The sequence below is a fragment of the Danio rerio genome, chromosome 17 (assembly GCF_052040795.2).
Source record: "Danio rerio strain M-AB ecotype USA chromosome 17, GRCz13ab, whole genome shotgun sequence".
Classification (NCBI taxonomy): Eukaryota; Metazoa; Chordata; class Actinopteri; order Cypriniformes; family Danionidae; genus Danio; species Danio rerio.
This window is the reverse complement of record NC_141037.1, coordinates 22,339,567-22,359,921: the sequence shown is the minus strand read 5'-3', so window position 1 is coordinate 22,359,921 and position 20,355 is coordinate 22,339,567. Positions and strand designations below refer to the sequence as shown.

The window sequence follows — 20,355 nt, the reverse complement described above, 5'->3', positions numbered from 1 at the left end:
ACCAATAACTTTAATGTGAATAAATATTTTATTTTGGTAAGAAATGTTTACAACATTGTTATATTAAAAGTATATTTATTTTTATATATATTATAATTCAGTTTTAATAAATTTCTATTTCATTATTAGTAATTGTCATTGCAAATGCAAAGGACACATTTCTAAAATATATTTTTAGCATATAATATTTATTCGTATTCTATGCCAGCCTGTCATTCTTTATATATATAAACATTTTATATAGATTTTAAGACAAATTTTACATTTATTAATTCAAAATCTTGTTATCACAAAATAGTCCTGAAATTATGGGCCCTATTTTAATGATCCAGGAGTAGTCTAAAGCTCAGGGCTCAAAAGCATTAAGCATGTCCAAATCCACTTTTGCTATTTTAAGGACGGAAAAATGAATAATATTTTTTATAATATTTTATTCCTTTAATTCTTTTTCATTTCTGAAGATATTTGTGAATTACTGTACATCCTGAATGTGTTAAGCAATGTGTAAGCAAGGCGCACAACTGACATGCTCTGTGCTGGACATTAGACCTGCTTTCAGCTAGTCTTTACACAAAATAGCAACACGCCAACAATGTGCCTTAACACACCTCTTTTCTAAAGAGTTTTTAGCAAATGGATTTGCTATTTAAATAAGGTGGTACAAAAAGGAAAAATTAAGGTTGGTTTGGTCTGAAAACAGCAACACATTGGGGCAAACACGTCTTGCACCTTTTGCGCTGGGTGTATGATAGGGCCCTATGTCTTTTATTGTGCTTTGTTTACACCCTATGAGACACCTTTAACACCTCAATTTCTTTTCAATCATTAATCTTTAGGTGAACTTCAATAGACTATAAATGTAAACATACCATTTGGCTCCATCTGAAATTTGAAGATGTGAATCCTGGTTCCAGTGCTTCCAGCGTCAAACATAATGCCATACTGGAAACTTTCACTGACCACCTGACCTGAGGTTGGATGTTTACGGGTGTCTGTCCTATACTGGGGCAGCTGCTCGGGTACGGACAGTTTGGAGTCATCATAATGGCGTTTGACGTAGGTGAGGTAGACCACCAGACAGCCCACAAACATGAAGATGAAAGCTAGTTTTGGGAACCTCATAGTGGCAGCTGAAGGTACATGATGTGAAGACAATTTCCCAATGTAGCAGGCTCTCTACTACCTTAGAACAGAAAAAAAAACAGAAATAAATGTTTTAATAATTTAGAAATACCATCTACCATCTATAGGTAGCATATAGCTGTTCTTGTACACTCTTAACTATCATAAGGTAGCATATACCTGTTCTTGTACACCCATATAACTATCCTCTGTGACCTTTTTAACAGCAGCCTTAAATGTGCTGCAGAATAAAAATATGGATATACTTAGGTATAGCTGAATAATAAGCATACAGTACATAGAAATGACATACCGTAAGCTTTAAACAGTGGTTTAATATTTGAGTATAATTTTCATAACTGTACGCTGGTCTTTCTAGTAGCTAAAGCAGCAACACCTTAAATAGATTTGATTTAGATTTTAGACCAATAGCTCTTACATCTATTTTAGGTAAATGTATGGAAAGGGTATTATCAAGGCACATCTGGAACAAAGTGGTCAACGATATGGACCCCCTTCAGTTTGCCTACAGGGGAAAGAGGAGCACCGACGATGTTGTTATGACTTTGTGTGATTTTGCTGCTGAACATATGCAACAGACTACAAATTATGTTAGGATTTTATTAATAGACTTTACCTCAGCTTTTAATTTAATTCGGATAGATATTCTCCTTCAAAGATTACTTGATTTATGAGTGAATGAAGATTTGGTGGATTAAAGATTTCCTTTTAAATCGTTCTCAAAGAGTAGTTGTTAACGATATGATGTCTAAAACAATGATTGTAAATACAGGAGTTCAACAAGGAAGCATTTTATCACTCTTACTTTTTTCTCTTTACACAAATGAACTTAGAATCCAGGATTTAGGCTTTAAGTGATTTAAATATGCAGATGATGTGGCACTTGTAGGCCGGTTGACTAAAATAGGAAAAGAAGGAGATTGTACTATAATTATATAAATTTGCTTTAAAACTGGTGTAAAAGGAATTAACTGGAGAATGGAGATCAATTTTAATAAAGCCAAGGAGATAATTAGCAGAAATAAACTAGTCCTTAGTCAAGGGTTGAAACCTCTGGTCCTTGAGGAACATGGAATAGAGACAGTTGGATGTTTTAAATATTTAGGAACACTTATTGATAGTGGATTAACATTTGCTGCAAATGCAGAGTGCATTTTTAAAAAAAGCAATGCAGAGATTATATCTTATTAGGTTACAACATTTTGGTGTGAGTCAAGATGTCCTGGAGATGGTATACAAGAACTTGGTTGAAAGTGTTGTGAGTTTTAACATTGCATGGTATGGACTGTTGCCAATTAAGGAAAAGCAAAAACTGTGTCGAGTAGTAAAAATTGGCAGTGCAATTGTAGGTAAAGAACAAAGACAACCAAATTATTTTTTTTCAGTGAGAATTAAACAGAAAGCACACGTCATTATTGAAGATTGTTCCCATTCATTAAATATACAATTTCAGCTTTTGCCATCAAAAAGACGTTTTAGGCAACCTCAAGTAAAAAGAATGTGTATCACATGTCCTTTGTGACGAATGTCATTAGAATTTTAAATACTGGGTTCTAGTATGTATAGGGTTTTAAATTGAGTTTTTTAATGTCATACATGTGGTGGCATTGAATGTATTTGTGTTGCCTGTTTTTCTGTGATGTGTGTAATGTGAACGCTGATGTAGTTGTGTTATGAAGCCAAAGAAAAATTTCCACTTGTGGACAATAAAGAAAATAAAGTTAAAAGTAAAGTAAATCCATGGTTTATTATAGTAATAATGTATTAACAATATTTTTGTGGGGACTTAATGAAACACAATGATTAAAAGTTGGTCACTGTAACGTTAGCAAAACCATGGGTAACTTGATGCTTAACTTTTTGTTTATAGTAAAACCATGGTTAATAAGGGAAATGTTATGCTAAAAACGATAAAGTTGTCCTTAACGGAAGTACAATAGTTAGAGCCATTTCAGTTATCAACTTGAGTCAATAACTGTTCCACCATTTGTCAATATTTATAGCAAATATGTGACCGATTATTTGTGTACCTCTTGGTGTTGACTTTCGCGACAAGCTAATAGCACAGTTAGAAGACAGAAAACACACAATACTGACAATACAATATCTGTTGGATATGTATACCACAATAACATTAAATAACAATTTCATACAAGCATGTCCAGTTAAGTTAAAGTATCATGTCTCACGAATTCTGCGAGCATATCAATTTCAGTATCGCAAGTCAAAATTATTATAATCTTTAAGATCGCTATAACTTACCTAGTTCTCGGAAGCAAGATCATATTTCTTCGGATGCTAGACTTGTTTTCAATATCGACAAATAGCCATCAGGATTTTGTGACATGATATTCCTTTGGAAGGATTGGAAAACTCTTCCTGTCTCGCATTGATTACGTCAAAAACGTTCAGCGTGGAGATGACGTGGAAAAGACGCACGTCACGAGATTCAAGTAAAGGATACGCGGGCGCGCCCTCGCACACCCTCACTATTATAATCATGAATATTGCTCTTTGCATGAAAACGACTATAAAATTTCTCAGATTTTTTTTGTGACGTCTAATTTGTTTGCTAGACATACATCACAATAAATGACATGTCGGTTTAACGCGTTATGTTCCTTTTATGTTTTATTATCTGCATTTGAGAAATTTTTGTTGAATAAATTACAAGATATAATCAAATAAATCCATAGTCACTTAAAAAATTAGGCTACCATGGTTTTATTACAGTAAACGTAGATTTTTTTTTGTATTTTCATTTGCATAGCTTTACTACCAACAAAAATGAGTATAACAAACCAAATTATGGTTTCTGTACCCTGCTGAAAAATCCAGCTTAAACCAGCCTAGGCTGGTTGGCTGGTTTTAGCTTGTCAACCAGGCTGGTTTTAGAGGGGTTTTGGCCATTTCCAGGCTGGTTTCCAGCCATTTCCACACGAACATGGGAAGAACATGCAAACTCCACACAGAAATGCTAACTGATTCAGCTGAGCCTCGAACCAGAGACCTGGTTCACCTATTTCATTCTTAATGGTCTTCAAAATGTCTTAAAAAGTCTTAAATTTAACTTGGTGAAACTGGCAGAAACCCTGTCCTTAATTTCATTTGAGAAAATACCATCTAAATCAAGTTAAGTGGACTTTAAAGTATTTACCCAGCAGGCACAGAACATCAACATGACTTCCGAGTGACAATGTACCCCAATGTCGTGGGACGTTGCATTTTGTTAGGAAATTAAAATTGGGTTGACATCAGAATCCAAAATTAGGCTGACATCAATGTCTAATGTCGGACAGACATTACATTTCAACACAACTTAAAAACAACAAAATATCAACGTATAATGATTGATGTTGTGTGTACGTTATCACTATCATCAATCGGCTTTGGTTGCCTGACAAATAAATCATTATTTGATGTCGATGCGATGTTGGTTTGACGTTGGATTTTGGTCACTTACCAACACAACTTAAAATCAACCAAATATCAACGTCATTTGATGTCATTATTGGACGTCAAACATTGTCGTTAGGCGTTGGTGACCTAAATCTAACCTAATATTACGTCTTGTGATGTTGTGTATCTGCTGGGTAGGCCCCAAGCCACATTTATGAATTTCATTGATTTAGAAATTAATACACTAAATTAAGATCAACATCAACATTAGTCCAAATACCTGCTGTAATATATTTGTACAGGACAGTTTTATGATTACAACCAAACAATCATATCAAATGTTTTGCATGTTGTTAAGAGCAGCAGATTCTAAAAAGTTGCATTTGCCATTTTCACCATTTAAAGGCATCCCTTTTAACCTCCTGAGACCCAGAGAGCCAATTACACTTTCATTGTGCTGTTTTCAATATGGCACCAGCTGGTCTCTCCACCGAGGCCCAGCGAGTTTTGTTAAAGTTTACCAAGCTGTGGCAGCCACATGACCTGTGGCACATCTCCATTCATTACCTTAATTAACCATCATTAGGCCCACTATATGGGCCAATCTGTGGTTCCCTCCTACACTTTCTCATGCAACATGCAACACCCCCATCTGAGCGCGAATTTTAGCCAGTGAGCGGCCCATAATGAGGGGGTTGGAGATGGTTTTGATGATATTCATTTGACGCTTCCCATTCAGTGTGTCTGTGAGCACAGTGTGAGTTTAAAAGGACCATATGCTCTCATTTTATGTCAGTGTATATGTGTGAGTGCATCTATCTAGGGCACAAGGTCCAGCAGGGGGTGAGGGGCAACGAACCGCCCAATATAAGACCATTCTCACTTATCAAAAATCAATGTGGGCAGACTTTTATGAGGGGGATGGGGACGATGGCCAACCCTCCAAACTGTTGCACTTTGACCGCTCCCCCATGACTTCCCCCATTATATCTTTAGCAGTCATTAGAGACGTACCTCAACAGTTGCAGCAGAAAGTACAATGCCCTCCTCCCCGTCATCCCTCAGCCATGAAGAAATGACCTGATCTCTGTCTTTTTACTCAACAATAATGGGATGAATGGCAGTTTGCATACTGCACAGGGATTGTAAAGAATGGAGAGAGAGGGAAAAGGGACGGGAAGATCAACAAATGCGTTACTGATAAAAAGTGCTTTCACAAAAGCTGAAGAGACACATGCTTTTTTTTGGTTAATTCCTCCCCCAATAACAGTGTTTGTTTAAACAAGTTGTCTACTTTTAAGTATAAAGGTTAAAGTAGCAACCTGTAACATCGATGTAAAACAAAGGCCTTTATAGTGGTGAATGTTCTTAAGATTTTTAAAAGGCACACTATGTAAGATTTTATCATTAAAATATACAGAAAAACCACTAGAACAGTGTTATACTGTATATTTTGTTGACTTGTGTACTTACATTAGGGCTGTGCAGTGGTGCAGTGGTTAGCGCTGTTGGGTAAGCCAAACTGGTCGTAGTGTATGTATGTGAATAAGAGTGTATCCCAGTGATGGGTTGCAGCTGGAAGGGCATTTGCTGTGTAAAACATTTGCTCGATAAGTTGGTGGTTTATTCCGTTGTCGCTACCCCTGATTAATAAAGGGACTAGGCCAAAAAGTACATGAATGAATGTACTTACATTATTCCAAATGTTTCAAAGAATGTTCAGATCCAGAGAAACAAGCAATTTTAAGTGATGCCATGGTAACATTGTCCTGTGTCACCATGCTAATCATGTCATTCAATCAGACATACATAGTATCCATGACATCAGCCATAGTTGCCTACCATCACCATTTTGTTCGTGCGTCATCTGACCAACCAGGGAATACCAAACAAGGGCAAAGGGACGGAGCGTGAGTGGACGCCTGCTAGTATTTTGCTTAAACAGGCTTTTCTTTGGGAGAAACGCTTAATACTTCATTACCTGCGACTCCTTTGTGTTCTGACCACATGTGCTTGGTTGTACAATATATCAATAAAGTGTTTAGACTTTTAAAAACACTGTTGTAACATATTGAGCCACTAAGCATCGTTCTTATTACGTTTTTCCACTGGAGGAAAACATGAATTATTTTCAGATACACAAATACAGTGCTAGTAAATGCAAGGCTTGATGAAATCCAGACATAACACTGTATGACAATGTTTTAGATGACTGTTCTAGAGCCTACAGCTAATCAATCTGTCAGATTCTGGAGTGCATTACAGTTCTAACGAAAATTATAAATGATCTTAAATAAAACAAAAACATTTAAGGAGACGGTATAAGTACTGTATAATTTCTCTCACCTGGGAAATGGAGGCTACGTGAAGGACCAGCGAGACCTAGATGTCAGTCAAGTGGCCACACCTTTAATTATCCAGACTTAATATAATCTAATATAAACGAAACAGATGAGTTTAAAAAAAAATACCCCCCTCGCAGTTGTCATGAAGGGTATTATTAGCTATTTAAATCAAAATCGTTCATTGTACCAGGCTGTAAACACCTTTTTTCTGTTGTAAAGTTAGCCATTTTAAAAGTAGGGTCAATAGAAATCTGCTCTATTATAAAGTCAGGACTAGCGGAATTTCGATGAATTGCAGTGTCAGTTACTTCCATATTTTATTTTGTAGAGCGGGAGGGTGCCCCTTGCATATAACCTCATTTTAACAAAACCTAAAAATGTATTTACAGTAGTTTAATAAAACAGCGGTCCATCTTCCACACTGGATCATGACCAGAAGAACAGCAAGTGGTTGACTGTGGCATAATAAAAGCTCTGCTGCTTTTGTGCTTCATTGCGCTTATCTCTCAATTGCTTTAATGGTCTCATTTCACTTCGATGACTTTCAGCCTTACTCTGCTTCATACTACTATGATAATGAGGCAAATACCCCTTACCCCTTCCCCTTACCCCTTGTTTTGCGCGTTCATGTTTTACTGACATGCTTTAAAGAAAAAAAGCAAAAATAAAAAACGCTCAACTTCATGATTATTGGGATTGGGCCTAAGTGTTGAAAAATTTTGTTCATCCATGAACCTGATGCAGGAATCCCATAGGATGTAATGAAGGTGTGAACTCCCATGATTTCACACTCATCGTGTCATCTTATTCTGAACATTTAGTGGTGAAATCACAATTCTTCTTTCTTTCTTTCTTTCTTTCTTTCTTTCTTTCTTTCTATCTTTCTTTCTTTCTTTCTTTCTTAATCTTGTGATTACAGAAGTGAAATTTATACACTTAAGTTAGGATTGAGACAAAAGCTATATGACAACTTGTAGTAGTGTTACATATCATTATCATGCCTCTCTTTCATAGACAACTGGTGAATTGGTTCTTCTGTAAGATCGTTGTGGTATTTTGGTTTACCAAAATAGTTCTTTTACACTCTTGGAAACTGTCACCTTTTTTAAGACATATTTTATACCTAATAGGTCCACATTTGCTCCGTAAGGTACATATTAAAACCTAGAACAAACAAATGTGCCCTTCATTTTGTACACTAAAGGTACAAAATTATACATTTAGCTATCAATATACCACCCTAGTGACAGGTTTTACCTTTATTTCTGAAGATGTATGGAAGCACTGACAAAAATGATGGAACCTTTGTTTGTTTTACTCAAGCTGTTTTACTTACAGTGACGCAGAGTTTTTTTTTTTAAGAAAGCAAAATGGTTTTTTGTGGCATCACTGCAAAAAAAAAAAAAAAAATTTATTTATTTATTATTATTACTGTTTGTTCCATTCAGACCAATAACAGAAAAGTTCTTTGGGGAACCAAAACATTATATAGCTTTGCTGTGGGAAAGAAAATAGATGTTTGGAACCTTAAATATACAGTTTGTTTAATTATAACCTGATTTTTAGAAGTAAAAATGGTTCAGTATCACTGTGTGAACACATTTTTACAACCTTCATTTGTACTGTCAGTTCCACTCACACTCTGAAACTCTTTTTTCCAGCATTAGGGTGTAAATATATAATTTAAGATGTAAGCTCTTAATAGCTTTTTGCAATTTAATGTTTAATGGTCCCATAATCTCTCACCCACATTTTTTAACAATGATTATTAGACCATTAGTGATGTGGTTTGCCAAACCAATCGAAGGAAATTCACAGCCGTTACGTCACATTATTAAGAGCCACTCTCCAGTCCATAGTAAGACCACTAATCCAGTCCACTGTAGACCCCACTGACGTAAAATGGGTGGAAATTTACAGATCATCACCCACCTACAGTCAGTTGTTAATCTGCCCTGAATTTTTTTTAAAAGAAATGAAAATGAAAGGATATGAAGCTGTTGCCTAATTTCAGAGCATGCAAACTCGTTTCTTAATTTGTTTAATCAATTTAAGTCACAATTGAATTGATTTCCAGAAATGTGCACCGCATGTTGCAAAATTAAATATCAAATCTGTAAATGAAACATATTTTTCTCTAAAATACACTGAAGTTTAAAACCCTAGTCTTTTAAATATCTCTCTTTATTATAGATTATTCTGCTTTCATTAATGTAAACAAAAAAAAGAAGAAACCAAGATCTTCCTCGAATGGTCTAATCCTGCTCTCATTGGTTAATCTGAGAATACAAGACTCTGATGCTGTTGTGCGCACATGTTTGGAGCGGGGGGGCAAAATAACATTAGATCTACTGTAACGGAATTAGTTATTGTTCCTTATTACCAGAGTGTTTTTTTCAAGCGACATCACATGAAATTCCCCGAAAATCCCATTGAACACACATTTTAATTTCATTTTTATAGCTTAATCGTGTAGAAGGCAGCGTAAATAATCCAATGGGATTAGGTCATGTTTTTTTTTGTCTTTTCAAATACTCTCATTTTAGGCTCTTAAGAAATCATCTAACACTGTTGCTCTCTATGTAACAGAATGAGCAGAGATGATTGACACACAAACAATTACGAGCAAGCCACATAGCGGAACACAGGCCTTCTGGTCCAGTCATATTTAATCATACTGTATATGTCCTACGTGGACTACATAAATGTAGGATAAATTGAAGAAATGAGACCTTTCTCGCTGTCCAGATGTTCTCCAACTGAAGATTTAAGAGATGTAATAGGAGTTATTGATTAACAATTATTCTAATATACTTATTGTGAATTAAATTCTGCTCTAAATCCTTCCCAATAATCCTCCTTACAGCATCACATGTATACCATGTGTGTGAAAAAGTGCATATGAAGAGAGTAGGGGGGAAGTCACATTATTATAGCCATTTTTCAGTTTTTTAAGATTTAGGCAAAGCATTTACAGATGTATTTGAAAAAATGGATGAAGATTTTTAACTAGAGCCCAGTCTGAAAGCATTTCATGGATCAGAAGAGTTCCTATAACTAATAATTATGAAGTATAAGTCCAATTACATTTTAAGTCTTACATGTTTTTACAATTATTACATGTTTGTAAAACCTAAATTAAGATAAATGGCAGTTTCTATGGCTTTTCTATTAATCAATTTACACATTTTAAGACTAATAATAATTACATTGTCTATTAAAATGATGCATTCACCCAATTTTTTTGTATGACTTCTAATAGAAAAGCTGTAGCATCAATATTGAAAGCTGCATGTTTTTAAAAACTCAGACCATTAAACTAAAAAACTATAATAAAAAAGTGCACTTTACCATTATTTTCATGTTCATGCAAAAAAAAAAACTGTTTCTCAAGGGAGAAACAAAGCTATGTATTTGTCCTTAGTAACGGTAACAGCCCTGAGATTTCCCATGATGCTCTGCTCCACGTTAAAACCCTCATCCAGACTCTCATTTGTTATGGATGGCATTAGCCTGTTCAAATCCAATTCTCATCCACCAACATACTACCTTTTATAGATGGAAAATAAAAGGATAAAGCAGCTAATGCCTTTTTGATTCATTATATAATGTTTTTTTTTTTTCTGAGAGCAGACCAGGGAAATTATAATAATAATAATGGAATAATTTAAATAAATTTACTTTAGTTAATGTGCTCTGCGTGGGCTGGCTAATCTGAAGGAAATGTTCCGTAAACCACAAAACAGGGAGAATCCCAACTAAAAGCAAATCCTCTTTGAATCTCTTAACAACAATCACTTTAGTTCATTTGGACAAACAATGTGTGTGTGTGAGAGAAGAAATATATGCATATCATCTGTCCCTCCAAACATGAAAGCCTGAAACACTTGTGTAGGGTTTAGCTTGTATAAAGCTGAGGAAACCTATATGCAAATAGACTGAATTTGGCTAAAGTCTGTACACTTCAAAAAGAAAGGTTATTTGCATGTAACAGTTCCATTAGAACTATATCATCCTGAAAAAAAAAGCTTTTATGCTAAAATGGTTCTTTGTATGAGTTTAGTTTTTATTTTCCCACTTTTTGTTTTTCAAATCTGTAACAAAGCAGATCATTTCTGAGTTTTTGGAGCTCAACCATCAACTATACACAGACTGTCAACTTTCTCTCAACAGCTATTAAAATGTCTACATTTTAACTTTTAAAATGTAACCTGTATACCAATGGTGTATTTTATGTCTGTTTTTAACAGAACATGCTACTAGCCCTGTTCAGATTTCTCTCGTAGGGCAAGTAACAGAGATATTGAATTTATGCTTTTTATAAACCCTTTAAAAAACCCAGCTAGAATTCCTGAGGAAAATCCAGGAAGATTCAGGACTCCTGCAAGAATTCTACAGGAACATGCAGGAATAGTACAGGGAACATCCAGAAATCCAACAGGAATTGTACAAGGAATATGTTGGACTAAACCACATGAAAAGAACCTATGTGAGGATAAATGCGCATATACAGTGTGAAACCTATGTGCAGTATATATACGTTGCATATATGCATATATATATATATATATATATATATATATATATATATATATATATATATATATATATATATATATATATATATATATATATATATATATATATATATATATATATATATATATGCGCCACAAAATTGAGGTGCATGTATGTGCTCATACAGGCCATATACTGTAGGTCTCCTGTATTGCTATTTTATATCCACATATACTGTAAAACCTATACTGTGTGACATACAGGATATGTCTCCTATAGCTCATATCTCACTTTGGCAACTGTCATACATGAGGCCTACACTGTTAAAAATTGTCCCGTTAAAAAACAGTAAAATACTGGCAGCTGCAGTTGCCAGCAATGTACTGTTATTTTACAGTATGTTGCTGTAAAAATACATGGACTACATTGATTTACACAATACTCAAGTGAACTCATTTTGCTCACTGAAAGCAACTGCCTCAACTTGGTCAACTGCTGAATGAGTTTATGAAGTATTGTGCTATATATGCTTAGAAGCATACTTATAATGATAACTTATTTTAGTTAATTAGAAAAGTTCGGTTTAACTCTAATGTCTTATTTTTCATAACAGCACACATACATGTAAATCTGGAATCACCAGAGAGATTCTGACTGCATCAGCAACTAAACAGCCGCTATCTTTAAATAGAGAAACATGCAGAATAACATCAGCAGTTCATTGTTCATCTTTAACTCATACACTGACTCTACTCTCCTCCACAACGGTGACACACAGAAGAAATTAGCTTCAGGTTTTACAGTAAAATACTGTTTTTTCCTTGATTTAACAGTAATCTACTGGCAGCTGTGGTTGCCAGCAATATACTGTTTTTTTACAGTCTACTTCCGTTGTGTAAATTAACAGTATATTACTGTTAAAATACATTTTTACACTGTGTTTTTACCTGTCACACCTTTAACCCTTTAAACCCCAGAGCATATACTGCAGTTTTAATTGAAGTGTCCACACTACTGAGTGTTCAAGAAACATGGAGCAAAGCTGAAGTAAATTCATTAATTAACTCACTAATTAAATGATAATTGAGGATTAACAATGAACAAATGAAGAAATAGTGAAGGGAAAAAACAAGAACAGAACATACAAAACTTTAGTCACAGCTTTATAATGAAATAACCTGAAGAACAACAAATGATTAAATCATTTAAATGATCAGCGGATGATTAAACAACTCTACAAACATCATCACCAGCTACACTTATTACTTAATACATGTATTTTTGTATAACATCTACTAAAGTTCTTCTTGAGAAAAAGTTAAAGTTTTACGTCACCATCATGGAGAACAGAGTTTGCTTTAGTTGGGCTCTCAGCCCTGTCATTTTTAACATTTATTTATCTTGGCTGCTGCAATTGTTAAGAACTTTGTTTAAAAAGCTCCTTTGTTGTGACAAGCCAGCCAAAAACTTAAATAAGATCTGGTGATGTTCATGTTGCTATTAAATGGCAGAGTCTGTTCTCATTTAGTATAATAAAATTTACTGCTCCTATTCAATGTTAAATCTATTGTTTTACATTATATGGCAATGGTTTCTGGAAGTTTTTAAGAATATCTTGGACAATAACACTGCTCTATGGTGTAAATAGCACTCAAAGAGACATCAATAATCAGCATATGAACCTCAATAATGGTGACAACTAACAAAATTAACAGTTTAACTCACAAACAGGCAACTGAAAGTCTAAACATAAACAACAGCAGAATCAAACACAAATAAAGAAAACTGTGAGACCATTATACAACATTTATTTATACCGCAATGCATGCTGGGATATTTGTACAGTGCCACTCCCAGCATGCATTGCAGCATGAAACATTTGAGATGTTACCATTGTTGAGATACAAGGTCAGATTCATGAGGTCTGAGTGTGTATTTGTCAAAACGGAACTGTTTTTGTATGTTATTTCTTAACTGTAAAGTAATTACAGAGGCATCTTTTCTGTTTCCACTTCTCATTAACTAAATTAATACCTGCAACTAAGCATAAAATCTATTGCATGAGGCCCTTCATCCAGATTTATACCAAAACATTTATCAGAACTAATTCCAGACAAATAGATTTCTCTATCTATTGACTTCCCAACTTTATTGCTATAGTACAAACGTTTTGTAAACTCTGTATTCAAGCAGATGGAAAGTTTTCTTAAAAGAGTTCAAGGGTGAAGAACCCAACTAAATCAGCCCCTCACTCCATTACGGTGACACAAAAAACACCTTAATTTCTGTTGGATCTCAATGAGAATTGTATGGACGTCAAATCAGTCAGTAATAAGTGTGTGTCTGCTGTTGTTTGTGGAGTTGTTTAATGATCTTCTGCTGAGACTGAAGCTGTTTTATTTTATTTTATTTTATTTAATGTTGTAACTCAAGTCACTGTTTGTATTTCTTGTTTATTTTCTTCAGTAATTGTAATTATTAACAGCAGGTGTTCATCAGTGTCTGAATTCACTCATTAGTGTTCATTAAAACTGTCAGGTGAACTATATTAGTTAACTAGTGTATGAAATAGTGAACAAGGACACAAAGCGTGATTTCAAACACAGACTTCAAAACATCGAATCTGAACTCTGTTAGCTCACAGTTTTCTGCAGTTGGTTACTTTCTCGAAAACAAAAATGTTACCCAGAAAGCACTGTTTTTAACAGAATATTACTGTTTTAGTGAAAAAACATTATTTTACTGTAGAATCTGACCGTTTTTTAACAGCAATTTTTTACAGTGTAGCTCATATTTTATATTATCAAGGCAATAAGGAACACACAAAAAAAATGCAAAAAACGTATGTATGTGCAAACACTGACAGTGGGATCACATGTAATTGGCATGAATTTAACTATGGCAAATAGGTGAGAGCCCACATGGAAAGAACCTATGTAAACATATACAGTATGTTTTAATATAGGTTTTGATATAGGTTTTTAATATATAAACATCTATGTACATATAATATAGGAAAACGGCCAATTTTATATATGTCACATATATTAAAAACCTATATCAAAACCTATATTAAAACATATATGCTTAAATGGTCTTTCTGTGTGAGAATGCTGGAATTTTACAGGGAACATGCAAGAATTCTGCAGGGCTCTTGGAGGATACATGCAGGAATCCAGCAGGGAAAATGCAGGACTCCTACAGGATCCCACAGGTCTGTGTGATGTTGAGATAATTTACATTTTAACCTTTATAAAAATCTATTTAGTCCAGTTGAATGCATAAAAATAAACAAAAGTCCAGCAAAAAATGAGTACCAGTGAAAACAAGTACAAACCATTAACTAAGATTTTTAGCTCAATAAAGTATTGGGTAGGATTGAGCATGTAATAAGTAGGCCCACACCGAATCTGCACGCGCAGAAATCCGCAGATCTTTAGCCCATTGAGTCTGTTTATTTACCTGTTTAAATGTGTGTAAATTTATATTTATTCAGTTTTAAATTAATTTCAGTAAAATTATTCACTTATATGAAAGTTTGATTTATTTACAGTTTGTACAGTAATATATTCTGTCTTTTTGTAGATATATTAAAGCAGAGATTTGCTTTGTTTACCAAATAAGTTGATTTAATTGGATTTGCATTGTACACATTAAACAAAAGTTAAAAATGTATTATATTTATTTTATATATTAAGTTTTTAGTTACGATAGTCCCAAAATCTTTCCACATAAATCTGCAGATTTTATTATACAAAATTCTGCACAGAAATAGCGAAAAAAATCTGCAGATTCTGTCTGGCCCTACTAATAGCAAAGTCAAAACAAAAGTGTTCAAAACAAAGTGTTTTCTTTTTTATATATGTACAGTGTTAATTAATAATGATTAAATGTCAATTAAATTAATTGCAAAGACAATATAAAAGAGTGAATAATTCAAATGATTTTTCCATTATATACTATACTTCACATTAATAATTACATGTTTTTTTCAACACAATCTCACGGCAATTTCATTTCACAACTTTTTCATTTAGTGGCTAATTCGTACGATTTCGTACGATCTAATTCGCACGTTTTAGTACGATTTGCTCATCCCCCAATGACGGTAGGGTTTAGGGGTGGGGTTGGGTGCCACGCCTCCTTTTTAAAATCGAACAATTTCGTACGACTGAACTGAATTAGCCACTAAACTGACAAAACGTAAAATACTAACATTTTCTCGTGAGATCAGGCTGGTTTTTTCAAATGATTTTCATTTATTCATTCATTTTCTTTTCAGCCTATAGTCCCTTTATTAATCTGGTGTCGCCACAGCAGAATGAACAGCCAACTTATCCAGCACGTGTTTTAAGCAGCGGATGCTCTTCCAGCTGCAATCCCATCACTGGGAAATCAAATGATTTTATTTATCAGAATTAAACATCCAATTGGTCAAACTATTTGATCACTAAAAATGTTAATATCTTTGATACAATAACATCATGATCTTGTCCATCTCCAACTGAACACCAATAGATGTTGCATGCCTCTCCACATAATATGCATTTTAAGAGAAATCTGATAAAAGAAAAAATGCTTTGGTATTAGCAATAAAAATTATGAGGATTAGCTGGGCTTTGTTCTAAAATGAAAGGACGATAAAGGGGATGATTACTGTCACAGTGTAAAATCCTCTTCGCATGTACCAAGAAGGGTCGGCTGCTGGAAAAAAGCAGCAATCACGATCTCAGCTTTAATCAGAATCATAACAAAAGCATATTTCTCCTTTATCATTTCTGCAGGCCATAAATAAAGGATCCCAAACATAAGCCAGTCACTGCATTACAGTGTTTTTAAAATTAAAAGAACGACAGGAGAGAAGCTTTCGCTGGAAAAGCTGTTCCAATCAGATTTGACATAAATTGCATTCAGAGCTTGTTAAAACCATTGTACAGTTGAGCTCACATTTATTGCAATAAAACGAGACCTGCTCTGAATGCAACGTTTGGTATTTATTAAACAAACTGAAAGTCAATAATTAATAATAATGGCTCAAGTTGCATTGAAGCCCTAAATCTTATCCCTCTCCAAAAGTCTTCATTCTTTTGTTCCAACCAGTTGTCATTAACCCTGATTGAGCGCCAAACAGGAATCGTTTAATATCCGGATAACCTGGTCATTTCATTGTTTTGTCCTAACAGGGCTTTATTACAGTAATGAGAGCGAAATCAAATCACTTAATGCGTTACGGAGTGGGCCAGGCTCTCAGCAAGCCACCCAAATCACTCTTCACATTTGCTTTTAATTTCAGCAATCCAGTAGAAGACTCATTAGTGGGTGAGAAGATTAACTCGCAGCGATGTCTGCCTCCTGATGTCTTTCCTCTGACATTTTAATCCGTGTTAACTTGGATTTCTGGCTCTCGACGAGATAAGCCATGAAATTAAGTGATATTCCATCAATAAGATACTCTTTATTTTCATCATTAAATTATGTTTTTAAATATTGCTGACATTTCAGTTTTGCAGTAATCTGTTGACACACAGGCGTTAAAAGGGACAGTTCACCCAAAAATGAGAAGCCTGTCATCACTTACTTTAGCCTTCACTTGCCACAAATCATGTCTGTTCAACGTAAAAGATATTTTAAATAACTGGAAACTAGTAGCATCACGCTGGCACAGTGGGTGGCACGATCGCCTCACAGCAAGAAGGTCGCTGGTTCGAGTCTCGGCTGGTTCAGCTGGCTGTTCTGTGTGGAGTTTGCATGCTCTCCCTGTGTTCGCATGGGTTTCCTCTAGGTACTTCGGTTTCCCCCACAGTCCAAAGACATGCGCTTTAGGTGAATTGAATAAACTAAATTGGCCAAAGTTTATGTGTGTGAATAAAAGTGTATTGGTGTTTCCCAGTGATGCGTTGCAGCTGGAAGGACATCCGCTGTGTAAAACATGCTGGATAAGTAGGCGGTTCATTCCACTGTGGCGACTACAAATTAATAAAGAAACTAAGCCGAAAATAAAATGAATGAATGAATGATTGAATGAATGAATGGAAACCAGTAGCCATTAAATTAGGATGTCAGTGGATACTTGTTTTCAGCATTCTACAGAATAAGTGTGTGTGTGCGTGTGTGTGTGTGTGTGTGTGTGTGTGTGTGTGTGTCTGTTCCTTTAATCTATAAAATGGGATGGCTTGTTTTCAGATACATTATGGGATCAAACTGTACACAAATAGGAAGAAGCATTTAATTTGTGAGTTTAAAAATCTGATTTAAGAATTCTTCTGAACAAAGCTGACAAAATGTTACAATGTTTTTAACAATATAAATTGCACATTTAAAATAAAAAGTTGTGGATTTCAACATTTAAGTAGAAAACATGCTGTATGTCATTACTTTGCTTATTGTTTCAATTTTTATTGTTCCTTTTATTTGTCTGTCATTTTTATGTGTTTTGTTAAGAAAAAAAAAACATAAGAAAAGTCATATCAAAGATAAAAACAATTGAATTGTTCAAACTCCAAATGCAAAGTTTAAATGCATTAGATTTTCCCTGCATTTGTTTAAGTAAAATGATCAGGGAATGTTGAAGGTTGTTTAAGCCTTTTCCTCTGTAGCTTATTCATGCTCAGTTAGTTGTTCTGAGAGGGAAATGTACTCTACACTGCCAAAAATGCATGGTTCCACACAATGGATTTGCGATAACATAAAGAACAAACAACATAAAACATCTTTTTGGATTGAGCATAAAATAATTAAGTTGTCCCCCAAAAAAATTAAGAATTGTGTTGTTGCAACTCATTTTGAAATATTATTTAAATTTAAAATACTTGTTTTACATTTTAATACACTTTAAAAAAAATATATATATATATATTTCTTCCTGTGATGGCAAAGCTAAATATTTTACTCAAGTTTAACTTGAGTGTCACATGATCCTTCAGGAACGATTGTAATAAGCCGACTAGCTGCTAAAAAAGTCTTAACTGGCACTTCTAATCAATAATACATTCGTAATTAATACCTTTTAATGTCTTTTAATAAACTTTGTAATGGTAATTTTGAAATGTCTTCTAAATGTCACACCAAATATTTGAATTTCTTCATGTTTTGATGTATCTTTCATGGTCCATATATTTGAACGAAATTATAATCAGCAGAATGTCCTTCAAGAAACAAGCAGCTCATAAATTGCCTGATCAGCATCTGCCTGTCATCGAGCATATGCGCAAAATTAGCCACAGAGTGTGTGTCTTACCCCAGGCTGAGAGACAGACGGGTCCGCGTTGCTGCCAGAATGACAGTATGCCCGACTGCACCCTCATGCCAACCCTAAAGAGCACAGACTGAACCAACCAGCGCCACAACCAGACACGAGCAGGAAGCCCACAATCACTGCAATTAACCTCCACTTACTTTAATTGATGTACACCATTGGTGTTTTTAAAGATGCTTATATGGATTAAAATTTAATTTAATTTTTAGTTTTTAATGAGTTTTTGTTGGCTGAACTTAAATTTAACACGTTTGCACACACCATAAACATTCAACATAGATTTCAGATCAGTGATTTGGTCATAAAAATAGCTCTTAATTTAATGTTTTGTTCAACAGAAATGAAAATAATTTGCAGCCTTTATAAATTGGAGAATATTTTGTATTTACTGGGATTTTGATGATACATTTTGCAGCCAGGGTAACTGTAGTATCGAGTAAGTATACAGTTATTTTTAATTAACTATTCATTTTATTAACTAAGTATTTAATAATTAACAATAATTAATTGTTATTGTTGCGGTTCATTGCGGTTCATTGCGCTGTGGCAACCCCAGATTGATAAAGGGACTAAGCCGAAAAGAAAATGAGTGAATGAATGAATTGTTATTGTTTTATTAGCATTTTTTATTGATTTCAATATGATAATTGATATGTTGATTAGTACTTTTTAATAGTTTTAGAAACCTGCTTTTTTAGTCTTTATTTTAGATTTTAATGTTCATTTAAATTTTAATACTTTTTATTTTTAATGAACTGAAAAATTACAGTTTTATGTGATTAGCTGAAATAAAATTACATTAAAATAATAAAAAAATAAAATAAAATAATATACATATTATATATTTTTTGAAATGTATATATATCATTTATCATAACATAAGTTTAAAACCATATTGGTTTTTATCAGATTTCTTAGTTGTATAAAAAAGATACAACTTAGAAATCTGATATATGGCAAAATGTGCAAAATACATATATGACATATGAGTCACACATGCATGTGTTTGGTATGTATGCAACAAATGCTTTAAAATATATACAAATTTCATATATGTTTGAAAAACATTTATTAAACATGGAATTACAAATTTGTACATATGTTCAAATATATTATCTATCATTTTATTTAGATATCTTCATACAAGCTGTATGCCGTAGATTTCCATATGGGACAGGTTTAAAATTAAAATGTTGCTGGAGGTCTGAAAAATAATCAGTGTTTTAAGTTTCACTTAAACTTGTGTCTGTTTATCACACACTGAACTTTTGATCTCTAAACGAGAGGAAGGGATAATTCATTTGTCGTCCATTGTGAATCAATGTTTGCATTTTTAAAAAGCGATTTTCTTCTTATTTTCCTTTTTCTCCTCTTTTTTTCAATCTGTTCTTAGCCTCATTTGGCCTAATCCTGCAGTGTGGAGGGTGGGGCGACTGCAGCTGCTGAGTGGATGCTGGTAAAGCAGCCGCTCTCCAGTGCTTATGCTGGATTACAGCTAATGGCACTTAGCTGAGAAAATGAGCTGAATGTATAGTGCACGCCCTTGTATGATACATACGGGTCAAATGAAAAGTTTAAATGCATCAGATTTTCCCTGCATATATATAAGTAAAATGATCTGGGAATGTTAAAGGTTGTTGTGAGCCTTTTCTTTCCTCTGTAACCTATTCGTGCTCAGTTATTTGTTATAAAAGG

General features: G+C 34.1%; 2 protein-coding genes across 15 annotated transcripts in view; both read right to left on the bottom strand.

The window, feature by feature from the left end:
- Nucleotides 1-20,355, bottom strand: part of LOC141378555 (uncharacterized) — an 876,076-nt gene that overhangs the window by 332,211 nt on the left and 523,510 nt on the right. The window lies entirely within an intron of this gene.
- Nucleotides 1-20,355, bottom strand: part of entpd6 (ectonucleoside triphosphate diphosphohydrolase 6) — a 77,756-nt gene that overhangs the window by 19,042 nt on the left and 38,359 nt on the right. For 12 of the 14 annotated variants that reach the window (XM_087289014.1, XM_087289013.1, XM_087289017.1 and 9 more), the window contains one exon: nt 870-1,183. In XM_087289014.1, the coding sequence (XP_087145140.1) occupies nt 870-1,122 (253 nt within the window). In that variant the 5' untranslated portion in view covers nt 1,123-1,183. 14 annotated transcript variants of the gene reach the window in all.